Source organism: Vanessa atalanta, chromosome 1 (genome assembly GCF_905147765.1).
Source record: "Vanessa atalanta chromosome 1, ilVanAtal1.2, whole genome shotgun sequence".
Lineage (NCBI taxonomy): Eukaryota > Metazoa > Arthropoda > Insecta > Lepidoptera > Nymphalidae > Vanessa > Vanessa atalanta.
In genome coordinates, this window is record NC_061871.1 from 6,973,313 (window position 1) to 6,985,843 (window position 12,531).

At 36.2% G+C, this 12,531-nt stretch overlaps 1 protein-coding gene across 1 annotated transcript; it reads right to left on the reverse strand.

The window, feature by feature from the left end:
* Positions 1-46: 46 nt before the first annotated feature.
* LOC125065395 (patj homolog) lies at positions 47-12,440 on the reverse strand. The gene is made up of 17 exons (XM_047672970.1): positions 12,282-12,440; positions 12,096-12,196; positions 10,254-10,410; positions 9,931-10,097; positions 9,173-9,302; positions 8,599-8,711; positions 8,057-8,214; positions 7,179-7,327; positions 6,660-6,737; positions 6,121-6,322; positions 5,624-5,776; positions 5,085-5,233; positions 4,761-4,946; positions 3,997-4,145; positions 2,059-2,194; positions 863-1,029; positions 47-735 (listed from the first exon to the last, which is right to left on the reverse strand). The coding sequence occupies exons 2-17, from the start codon at positions 12,183-12,185 to the stop codon at positions 559-561; spliced, it is 2,361 nt and encodes a 786-aa protein (XP_047528926.1). The 5' UTR covers positions 12,186-12,196; positions 12,282-12,440; the 3' UTR covers positions 47-558.
* Between the last annotated feature and the right edge of the window lie 91 nt (positions 12,441-12,531).

Genomic DNA, 12,531 nt, shown 5'->3' on the forward strand with positions numbered 1-12,531 from the left:
AAGATTTTTAATTTTTTTAACCCTTTATTTCCGATTAAAATGTAATTGTCGATTTTATTTTATTTATTCTTACATATATGTATATTTAATCTGCATTTATCGCGTCATGAACAGTACAAAATAAAATATGATCTGTGACATTAACAATTTTATATAGTCGAATTGAAATACATCTAAGTCTTAATCAAGTAGTTAACATCATACATAATAAAAGTATTCAAATCTAATACGAGTTACTTAAGATTTAACTACCATTCGTCATTCATATTAAAATTAATAAAATAATATTTTCGATAACCTAATAATCATTGAAGTAACCTAAGAATACAATAATATAACTACTATATTTAATACCGATTAGGGGATACATCAATGTATAAAATTAGTTTTTTTTAATAAAGTTTAAAAATAATTAAGTAAAATACTTTGAATATGTCAAACGAGATACAACTAAAGGTACAGATAAAGGCTCGCTACAGTCGTCTATCACATGATCTAGATTCTAGAATAATATATCGAATGTAAGCGCCCAGCGCTGCCGCGTTCGCAGCGCGGGGCTCAGTCGGAGGGCGCGGGGGGCGCGGGTGGCGCGGCGGGCGCGGGGGGCGCGCTGGCGGGCAGCGGCGGCGGCGCGTCGGCGAGCGGCAGCGGCTTGGCCACCCCGATGCGCACGACGCCGCGCGGCGCGCCCTTGAGCGCCGCCACCGCTTGCTCCAGGCTGGCGTTCTCTAGGTTCTAAATCGAGATAAATGTGTATAGTACTAGTTGTCGCCGGCGGCTTCCCTCGCATTTTCGAGCCGGCTTCACATTAAATTTCACCAAATGATACGCTGAGAAGCGGCAATTGGAATACTAAACTTACTTGATCGTTTACGAACAGTAGCCTGTCGCCGGGTATAAGCCGACCGTCTTGCTGAGCGACTCCACCGGGAACCAACGATCGTATCACCACCAATGTATGAGACGGCCGCAGGGGGTCTTGATAATCCAAGATAGAGAATCCGAGGCCGCGTTCTCCTTTCACTAACTCTGCGAAATTATTTAGTAGATATACTTGAGGTTAATGTATTTAGACAAATAATTTGTAGATTAAGAATTAATACCATATCATTATTTTTAACCATGGATTTAAAATGATAATTGTTTTCGTTGATAAGACTCAAGCATATCATTTGATTTGATGATTGCAAGAGAATATGATTCATAACCATTACAGAATTAATTAAAACTATTTTTTAAAAGATGCATTAATTCCGTTTGACACAAACTCTAAGCTTGTCAGACCTAAAAACGACATTATCCTTTTTAATTGCGCTCATGAAAGTTATCTGGCCAGTAATATCGCAGACATAATAAATTATACTAATGTAAATAATATTAACTTTACAATTATAAATTCTGATTAGAATTGAAGCGATATGGAATTCAAAGTCTACTAAGTCTAGTAAGATTAATGTTTATTAGATTGACGTCATAATAACAAATATTATTTTCCTCATTTTCATGTTTCCTTAGAAATGTTATAAAAGTATAATATGTACACAAAACAAAACGGTAACTTAAATAAAATTAAATTGTCCGTCTCGCCTTAGTATGCGTTAAATTCATAAGTAGTTTCCCATTCCCTCTGGCTTAATTGAAATTTCCAAAAATCCTTTTTTAGTCACAAAGCATAGTTGCTATGCTAAATTTCCTCACAATCGGAACTATAGTTTCGAAGATTTCATTATGAGTCATTCTATAAGCGAAATAAACGTAGAGTATATTCAAGCCAAATACCATTAACTGACTCATTCACTGACTGACTCATAAACTCCAAAATTTCTTTAATCTTTTTAATTCCTTCGAATTAGAATTTCTTATCTTTATTTAAATTCGATTTAAATATAAAGATTAAAAAGTTTATATCGATGAAAGAGTTGACTTTAAAATAAAATTAAATAAACCTATAATTATGTATGTCGTTATAAAACTTTCATTCTCGTATTTCTGTAAATTTTTCTAAGACGCCTAATTTCCAGCCGTTATGCCATCATGTAGGTAATCCGAGGGCCTCACCGATGATCTGCGGCTCGGAGGCCCACATGGCGAGTCCGGTGAGCGGCTCGAGGCTGCGCGAGCGCACCTTCCCGCCCGCGCCCAGCGCGCCGCCCTCGTCCGCGCCCGCGCCCGCCAGGCTGCCGTCAGACTTCGCCTGCGCGAACGTGACCATGTACATGACCATACTGTTATACGGGGTTGTTGTGGAGCTCCGTAACTAACGTATATCCGAAATGAAAATCTATCCTTAACCGTAACCGGTCCGATTAAAAAATTGTTTATTATAATTATATTTTAGCATGTTGTATGCATAAATGGAGTAGCCAAAATTGATTTTCTGTGAATATTCCAAATACATAAAAGTCAAACTGACCTTGAAATTTTCTCTTTTACAATTTATAAATGATATAATATTCATATTCGTATTCATGTCCAAAACCGAAATTAAAAATCCGTAACAATAATATTCCTTTTATGTACAGTAGCGAAATCAAACTATCGTCGAGCTAGCTAAGATAACGGACACGTATATTTTTAAAATAAGACTTTTGTCTTACACACTTACACGTCCAATTTATTATTTTTTTTGTTCTGTTAGATAAGCACTACGCCTTTGTGTTTTGTAAGTCTAATATTTATTTTCTTCACATAAATAATAATAATTATTAGATTCTTACTATAATCTATTCCAATCGAAGAAAGAGTAGAGGCAAACAAACCGCACATTTAAATATTCGGTCGAGTCGAAAAGCCATTTTTTATGAAACCATTGTATGCCTAGAACATTTAAGATCTCGATGTCATTTACGATAAATTAAAAACATGTCAATTCTATGTCAAAGTGATTTATTCGTCTTTACTCCTCATGTGATTAGAATAAGTTAAACTAATATCACACTAAACGTATGCAAAGAATACTCGAACTATTCTGAAAGAATAATTGTAGCAGGTTTTAAATCAATCACATAAATATTAAATTATTAAGAGTTCAAAACAGACAATGCTAGTTAAGACTTGTAGTACCATTCAGCGTTATCTAGGATGGTTAGCAAACAAAACGTTTATAAGTAATATTAACTGAAATGAATCGATTTCTGGCTAAGAAGATAATTATTTAAGATGTAACGAAACACACCGATTTGACATCCTGACGGAATATTAAAAGTCGTTCATTCATTCGTGTTATTTTCACATGCTATATTATTTAATAGATGCAACACTAATTCATGCTATCGAGTTTTTAATTCTAACACTAAAAATCGGTACCTTGTCAAATTATAAAGGTGATAAAAATCTTGTTTTCGATGATCACTGAAAAGTTAATACATAAATTGACACAGTGTTTCATAATTTTTACTGAAGCTTTAGGAGCTATGTGGCATTATATTAAAATCTACTATTTTAGATTCCAACTTTGTCTATTAGGTATTTACTATGTTTGCACCCATATTTATGTAGAATACTTAATATGACATTATGTCCCAATTTGATGAGTCCAGCGTCAAGCTGCATATCCCACTATTCTGGAATATTCTAAAATGTCCTTCTATTATAAAACGAATCATGTATTGCAGTGAAAAAAAGATATAACAAAACTAAACTTCATATAGCAAATTTAAATTTTACAAAATGATTATTCACATTTTAGTTATTTTCAATAATGAAACTATTATAGTTTACAGAAATTAGGCAGTTTATGGATTGTCTATAATGCTTATGTGCAGAGGTGACCTCGTCACGTTAATTGTTTATTTGTTGATCTCTCATCGACTTATTTCTTCCTAGTATTCAATATCACAAAATAATATAATATTTCAATAGATCTTTTTTACCTATATAATCTTTAATTAGGTCGGTGCAGTTATGCGCGATATTCGACATTGGTGTGGTTGGGTGGTGCTATTGTGTTATGATGGCAGTCTAGTGTGGTGGTGGCACGGTGGAGGGGGGGGTTACCTTGACGAGCGTGGCGGCGGGCGGCGCGAGGTCGAGGGGCGGCGCGGGTCTCGGGCGCGCACACACCATGCACACCTCGCTGGACAGCTCCTTTAGAATCGACACCACCTCCAGGTGGTTCATGCCCAGCAGCCGGTGACCGTTCACCTCTGCAAAAGCACCAAGGGTATGAAATTGAAATTATAATTTAAATAAGCGACACGGCACGATTTTTAAATAGCACCATACCACGCGATGTCACCGATATGAAATACAAATTGATTAATATTAGCTTTATTGAGTTTATGTGAATGTGCATACCTCCATACCCCATAATTATTTTACTTTAAAAGAGGAGCCTAACCAATAAAATGTTGTAGGAGATTGTCAAGAAATTCGATTGGGCAGTTTACACTCACGTCCCTCCACAGGAAGTTAATTCATTGGACGTTAATTCCCGTCCCATAAGATCATACTGTCATAATCTAAAGAAAAAGAGAGACATCCGTTTATGCGCAGATATACGAAATTCTTATACAATTTTAAGGACTTCATTTTAGTACAAAAATTAAGTCTGCTGATAAATATTCTTTAGTAAGATCAATTGTTGGTAGCATTCAATAAAAACACTACAATCCAATTTAAAATATATATATATACATATACAATTATACATATCTGTGCACGAATGTATTATTTTCCCATAATTGAGGTATGTATATATTTATAAAAAAGTTTACTTGAAAATTACATATATATATATATCGACACAGGGGAGGCCATACCCAGCAGCTCGTCTCCTGGGCGGTGCACGTTGGCGCGGCCCACGGGCCCCTCGGGCAGCACGGAGCGCACGTAGTGGTGCGGGCGCACCTCTCGCCCGCCCTCCACGTCCACGGTGCCCTCCAGCGAGATGCCCAGTCCACCTCCACCTCGCACCACCACGCCCACCACTATCTCCACCTCATCGCCTGCAACCGACCTTCTTCTAAATATTCTTAAAATATATTACACGTTAAATAGTATAGTTGGTTTTGTCCTCATGTAAGATGCAGATGCAGATTTGTAATAATCAACTTTAAACATTGAAACAGGAAAAAATCCAATACCCAGTATAGCTTGCCACTTCCTCTTGATGGCCTCCTTCTGCTCGTTGGTGCGCGGCATCTCGAAGGCGGGCGCTTGTCGCGGCGCGGGCGGGGGCGGCGCGGGGCTGCGCGGGGGGGAGGGCTCGCTCTCCTCCATATTTGTTTCCAGGCTACGATATTCATGTAATTCATTAATACATAGCTAATCTGTTTGTGTATGATTACCTGCCTCGTTGGATTTGACCAAGCGGGGTTCAATCCCCTGTGTCGGACATTAAAGCCATAGAGTTTTTCTGTCAAAAATTATCAGTACAAACTCAGTTTTTAAGTAACTCGGGAAGCAGATGGAGCCGATAGACTTGCGTCATATTTATTTCCGAGCCCTCGAATTACAAGACGAATTTGCCGTTTGATTGAATTACGAGACTACAGAAAGAGGACATCGTGACTAATAAAAGAATATTATATTTATAAATAATTTAAGAAATTTTAACACAAATAATTCTAAACAAAATAATTGAGTCAAACTCCCCATGAGAGCCGTAACCTGGTACACTCACGTGGTGGGCAGGTGGGTCATCTGTATGTCGTGGTCGGCCAGCGCGGGCTCGGGGCGGTGCATGTGCAGGAACGGGTTGTGCGCGGGCGCCGCCGCCGTCTCGCCCGCCGCTATCGCCTGCTGCAGCTGCTCGAACTTCGGCCCGCGAAGGTATCTGGGAAGGCATTACTATCTTTATTTATATAACATTTACGAATTCAAATCCAGTTTATATAATATGTACTATTCAATTCAATTTACATGATAACATTGTCTCGAATGTATATGTAATATACGTCGTTATTGTATTGGATTCGTGAAAAGTGGCGTGTTGAACGTTCGGCGAAGTTGTTTTCGGAACTTTAGAAGTATTGTATCATGTGTTAGTACTATATTTAGCACAAAATGTCCTTCGATTGGAATAGCTTGTTACAACGTTATTTTTATTACGCAATTTTTATATTTACACGTTTAAAATTTATTCAGATAACAGGGACTCGGCCTCCACCCGCGTAGTACCTCTCTAATTCCAAGGTGACGACGTTCCCGCTCTGCTTGAGCGCGTCGACGGCCCGCTGGTTGGACTTGCCGGCGAGCGACACGCCGTCCACGGCCACGATGCGGTCGTTGACCCGCACCTTCCCGCTGAGCGCGGCCGCGCTGCCCGGCGTCACGGACTTCACGAATATGCCGGACAGCTCCTCCTTCTCGCACACGTAACCTTGAAACCGTAATGTTACATATGAACGACCGCAATCGCATACTTTTCACAAAGAACATATTTTTCAAATAATATTATTAAATAACACATAAAAATAATCGTATTGTGGTTAAACAGATGAAGATATGCCATAATATACTATTATTATAAATACGAAAGTAACTCAGTCTGAGTTCCTTTCTTTCTTTCAGTCTGCTGATCTTTCACGGCCAGACCACTGAACCGAATTTGATGAAATTTGATAAGAAGCAAGCTTGTACTCCGAGGACGGCTAACTCGAGCGAAGCCGCGAGAGACAAACAGTTATAAAAAAAAATTAGCATTTTGTGAATTGTACCTGCTATTGTGATGCCCAAGCCATTTTCGTCTTTCTTCAATTGTACGGTAAACCGATCGACCTCAGGTGACTCTGCATCTGCAAAATTTTTTTTGTTGAAATATTATATATAATTATGTCGTCGACTACGAATAATAACTCAGTTGATTTTGTTATATCTGTGGGGTGTGAACACCGTGACGTAATAAGTCACGTGATCAGAATCGTTTGAAGGGACAACTGTCACATTTTTAATTCTTTTGAGAGCGGATGCTAAATTTTAATGTAGAGAGCGATACAGTTCGGCCCTTCCAAACGGGACCGTTGGTTCAGGCAGCTCTGATAGTTATAATATACCTATTTTATAATTTGTCATTGCTAATTACCTACATAAAATACAAGAATTATCATACTGTACTGTTTAAATTTCTGTTTAATTGCCTAAGACCTATGCCATGAACCCTGTACCAGAAGCTAAATAAAGATATTATTTACATATGACAAAACTTCCAATGCAATGACAAATTGGTAAATACATACCTGATTCTGGCGGGGGTGTGATAGAAGCATCAAAAACGAATCTTGACACGTTACTATTCAATGTGATCGGAGTAGGCTGCGTATGGAACACTTGTTCGAAGCCAGCTTCCATGAGATAACGGTCTAAAGCCTCAGGACTCGATAGTAATCTGGAATTTTTTCATTATTATAATACTAGCTGAACCTGCGGCTGCGGAGTTTCATAAAATTCTTCTTCTAGTCTCTGAGATTTCGTGATTAATCAGTGAGTGGTACTTTGCTTTTATATATATAGAAGATTAGCTGTGCCTCGCCGTTAAATCTAGTATTTTTTTCTATGACTCTATGATGTTTTTGTTATTTAATAAATTTATGACTAAATCATATAAACAAATTGTCGCGTCATCTCAGTTATCATTCGTTTAGATAAGTTACTATAAAAATGGTTATAAGAAATACATTTTACAAAATATTGCTGTGGTACAAATTGTTTAAGAGCTTATTCAAGTATAGATCCATTTTCACACAAAAGCGCGCCACTGCATGTTAAATTATTAGAAAAAATAGTATTAGTAGCGTCACTCACTCATACTAATGAGTGAGTGACGCTCGTGCTTACAAGATATCTTAATGAGCGGGAGACGACTAAGAATGAAGACAGCAAAAAATACAAATTAAATTTTATTCGTCTAATTAATTTAAATGAAGTGACGAGTATTTAACTTGGACTTTAACTTGAAGTGAGTGAATTTATCACTGTAATTAATCTTTAAATTATTAAATAACCTGATGCGTCATCGACTTATAAAAAAACATGAGTGTAGTTAATAGTACTAAAATAATAGAAGTGACTCCGTATGAATGAAAATTGTATCAATGGACGAAAGCAATTAGAGCACCTGGCGGGCACGACGGGCGCGTGCGAGGCGGGCGCGGCGGCGGGCGCGGCGGGGGGCGCGGCGGGGTCCACGGCGCGCGCCACCACCAGCCGCACGCGCGAGCCCGACGCGCGCAGCACGCCCGCCACCTGCTCCGACCCCATCTCCACCAGGCTCACCTGCAACGCGCACCGACTCAGCACCGGGATACCACACATTTATATACCTATCTTTCCTCTTGTATTACTCTGTTTATTGATGAAAAGAGTCAATAGTAGTTTAAAAGTCGCCTAGCGATGAAAAAAGCCGCAGGATCAATCCTAGCCCGTCGTCTAAATTGGAGGGGTTAATTCCTTATAATGGGCCATTTCTACTATACTAATAAAAAGAAGATGCATAGGACGATGTACTTCCCTTAAAATGACATTTTCATCATGTAGTCACACATTTTTAATTTAAATGAGATGTGTAAAATGTATCGTTTTAACTTTTGTTAGTAATACAAATGACTAAATTCGTATATTAAAGTAATGTATTTATCGTGACTTTAATAGCTTTCTTACATCGCCGATTTGTAAAATATGGTCGCCAGATTTGAGTCGTCCATCGCGATCAGCCACGCCGCCGGCGAGAATAGTTTTTACTATTACACCACTAGTTCGAGCCCCGATTATACCTACACACGTCACAAACAACTACATGTTATTATATACATATATTATAAATTTAAGAGAAGGTTTTGTACAAACTTTGCTGATATTATTTTATATTTTCAATTGTAAAAGCTATTACAAATATTTGTGTCTATGACATACGCTTTATACAAACTTCAATTTTTGTAATTATAGAGAAAAAACGTAAGTTATAAAGATGGCTATATATTTATATTAGATTTATTATATAATATATTTTATAATAATATTATAAATTGGCTAATTTAGTGCTGATAATTAGTAAGTTGGCCACAAGTGTGCCAACAAATGGCGATAGTCTTAACTAAATCTTATACAAAATTATTTTTGATTATCTAGAAATTTCTATAAAATTGTTACAAATATATTTTTTTAATTAACAAAAAACACTTTTAATCAATAATGGATATAACTATTTTTAAATTAATAAGTACGTAGTATTTACCAAATCCAAGTCCAGTGCCATCATTTACTAAATTGATTATTTCAACCTGAGCCCAATCCCCTGCTACAATATTAGTTGAAGCTGATATTAAAGAATCATCATTTCGTGACATATCAAGTAAGCCTCGATTCTGAAATGTCAATAAAATTATTATCCCAATTTTTGTTTCATTATAATTTGTATTGTATTATACCAGCTACTGATTACAACTATGCAAGGTTAAAATTCTGGTTTCATTTTGAAATCAAAATCAATCCTTTTTAATGGTCAGTAAAATTTATTATATGATCAATTCTTCTTATTAGGACCTTTTTGCTAATAATAGAGATTGTAGAGTTAAAATATCAATAATTCAATATTTAATTATGGAAATAAAACTACTTATATTGTGTCAGTATGAGTAATTTGCAGAAAGTATAATTGTTTCTTGAATTTGTTTAGGCGGAAAATCAAATAGTCCCCCAGATTGTAAGTGGTCTCCACTGCCCAAAAACATAGCCACTGCACCACCAACCTTAGGAACCAAGATGTTATATCCCGTGTGCCTGTAGTTACACTGACTCAGTAATATCTGATACCGGAACACAACAATACTGTTATATATAGTACTGCTGTTTAGCAGTAGAATATCAGGTGGTACCTACGGGCTTGCTCAAAACCCTACTACCAAGCTTACACATTTACATAATACTCATGCATCTAAGATTTGGATAAATATTTTTATTTGTCAGTTGCAATGCTGTGAATAAATTATTAACCTGTTTAGGAGACATATTGGAGTCCACAGAAGCAGAATCTAGGCCAAGTATACGCTCATTGTCTGAACCAAATTCCAAACTATGTGGAGGTGACACTTGAGGTACTCTTTGTTCTTCTTCTCCCTCATGATTACCATAAAGGTTTTTTGTTTGTAAAGCTAAGTCACCTAAAAATTTAAAAACATAAATTATATTATATAAAGAAAAGTTCCTTCAATGACTTCATTGTATTCGTAGAAGCAAAGCTAAACAATTTTAATAATATAATAATTTTTTTTTGACTAAAAGTAAAATAAAATTTATAGATTCTTCATAGACTATACCAGATGGAGTGATGTCAAAATCTCCTGGCAATATAGATGGATGATGTGCTACTTGAGTGGCGAGCAATCCAACAGAATCATGTAGAGTAGCAATACTTTTTAATATAGGACTTTCCAAGAGATTTATAAGTAGGTTTAAGTCATCATTTGTTGCAGCCTAAAAACACAAATTACTTCAATTTTGACTTCATGGCTTAAGCACAGCACCCAAAAATATTTTGGGTGCTGTGCTCAGAATTCAGGTTATTAGATCAGAACCAGATACACTTCGGCATATACAACAACCACGCCAATCATCTGTCTCGCCAATGGCGTCAGTCAGAATGGCACCTGTTACCACCGTCAGTGATATTTTTTTGTGAAACAGGGAAGCCCTGTGGTAGATCTGTTTGCTTGTACAACAGCTCACGTAGTCCAGAATTATGTGTCTCGAGACCTAACAGACAAACAAGCCCTATTTCACGTTGCATTCAGTCTTCTGTAAAATTTTCTCGCATGGATATTATTCCCGCCGCCATTTTTTGTTCCGAAGGTGCTCACTCATTTAAACCAAGCAACAGGCATATTTCTTGTTGTGGTTTCTCGATGGATTTTGGCATCCAGACCTCAAAGTCCGAGTGTTAACAGCGCCAATAACACTAAAGTGCCTGCAGAAAAATCTAATCGACACCTCACACTTCGACGATACTTCCACCTCCCAGAGTCGAAAACATCATTCTCAAGGTCTGGAAATGTGGGGGCCATCCGAGGCGGTAAGTACATGGAACTCTGAACAACTGTCCCTTCTTAAAAAATCATTACATCATTTCTAAATACAGAGTAGATTGAAATAATCCTTTTCGAAAAACTCGTCATACTGCGATTCTGTTATAACTTTGTTCAGGTAGACGCATAAATGATCTAACTCTACTTCTAATTGATTAAAATCATTACATAAAATCTGATCAAAGCATTGGGTTTTGGCCTCAGTTCGGGTCCAAAACGGATAATAGTAATTAAAGACAATCTGGTTGAAAACTACTTTTAAACTCTGATAATAACAACCGTAACCTTATTTTCTAGATAGAAAATACAATAAGCTTGTTGAGTGACATAATGCTGCGAAAACTTTACTTTATTTTGTTACAGTTAAAGGTAAAGCAAAATCTGCTCAACATACAGCAATAGCAGGCTAGATTAAATCTCTCTTTCAAGAAGCTGACATCAAGTAGCCTATATTATAAATACGTATACCTATACCTATAAATACCTATATTATATATTAAAAGTTAAGTAGCACCATCAGGCGATAATAAACAGGTCTCGTAATAAAGCTTCCAGTTACGTCAAGTAATTTAATAGCAGTGTTTTACCTGAAATAAAACATATATTAAAATTCTTACCTTTACTGGAAGTTTTCACTTTAATTCTGTTTGGTGAAAATAAGCAAATGATAAAATATGGCGCGGAAAAACTGACGTAAACAAAAATCTGCCACACAACTACCAGGCGGCCCCACTAAAAGAGTAAAAAGTGACCAGATTCTGGTAGAAAATCAACGGAAACAGATATGCTATCTCATAATAAAACTTCCAGTGTAGGTAAGAATTTTAATATGCGTTTTATCTCAGGTAAAACACTGCTATTAACCACCATATACCACAAATATAGGTAAGGTAATTCATAATTGTCTCAACAAATAATATTGAGCTTTGTTTATGCCAATTTTATATCTCATAATTGATAAAACAAGTACCTTAATTTAAAATTTAAAAGTACACTGAAATTACAATTTAAGAGTAAAAGAAAATTATAGTACTAAATAAATAGTTAAATATTGTTTTTTTTTTACGTTTATGTTACCTTCAACTTCGGATCATCACTCTGATCAACAACAGCCTTTACACTTTCTAATTGCTGAAGAGCATTTGATATATTAACTCCAAGATGCATTATAGTGATTTCTAAAAAAAAATGATAAGATTGGTAAGATGTGATATGATGATAAATATTACAATTTCCAAAAATATTAAAAACACACAAATTAACCTTATATTTATTGGAAGAACCTTGAAAAGTTTCACTAGACAAATCACATTAATTTAATTATTTTAAAGAAACATGAAACCAAATTATTTAATGAATAAATATCTAAGACAAGCTGAATTTGATATTTTTGACAAATTCTTTCATTCGTTGGACTTTGACTTTGGAATGGAGATTGACGTTCTGCTTCTGACATTTATTTAAACGCAAAGGTATTGTACCATACAGCTTTTTGAAAAATTTGTTAAGCATT

Excerpts from the sequence above, each read along its gene's own strand:
- LOC125065395 (XM_047672970.1), bottom strand. The coding sequence starts at position 12,185 with ATGCATCTTGGAGTTAATATATCAAATGCTCTTCAGCAATTAGAAAGT. Across the intron at positions 6,323-6,659 it reads CTTGGGCATCACAATAGCAG|GTTACGTGTGCGAGAAGGAG; the intron begins GTACAATTCACA and ends TACGGTTTCAAG. Across the intron at positions 736-862 it reads TACTGTTCGTAAACGATCAA|AACCTAGAGAACGCCAGCCT; the intron begins GTAAGTTTAGTA and ends ATCTCGATTTAG.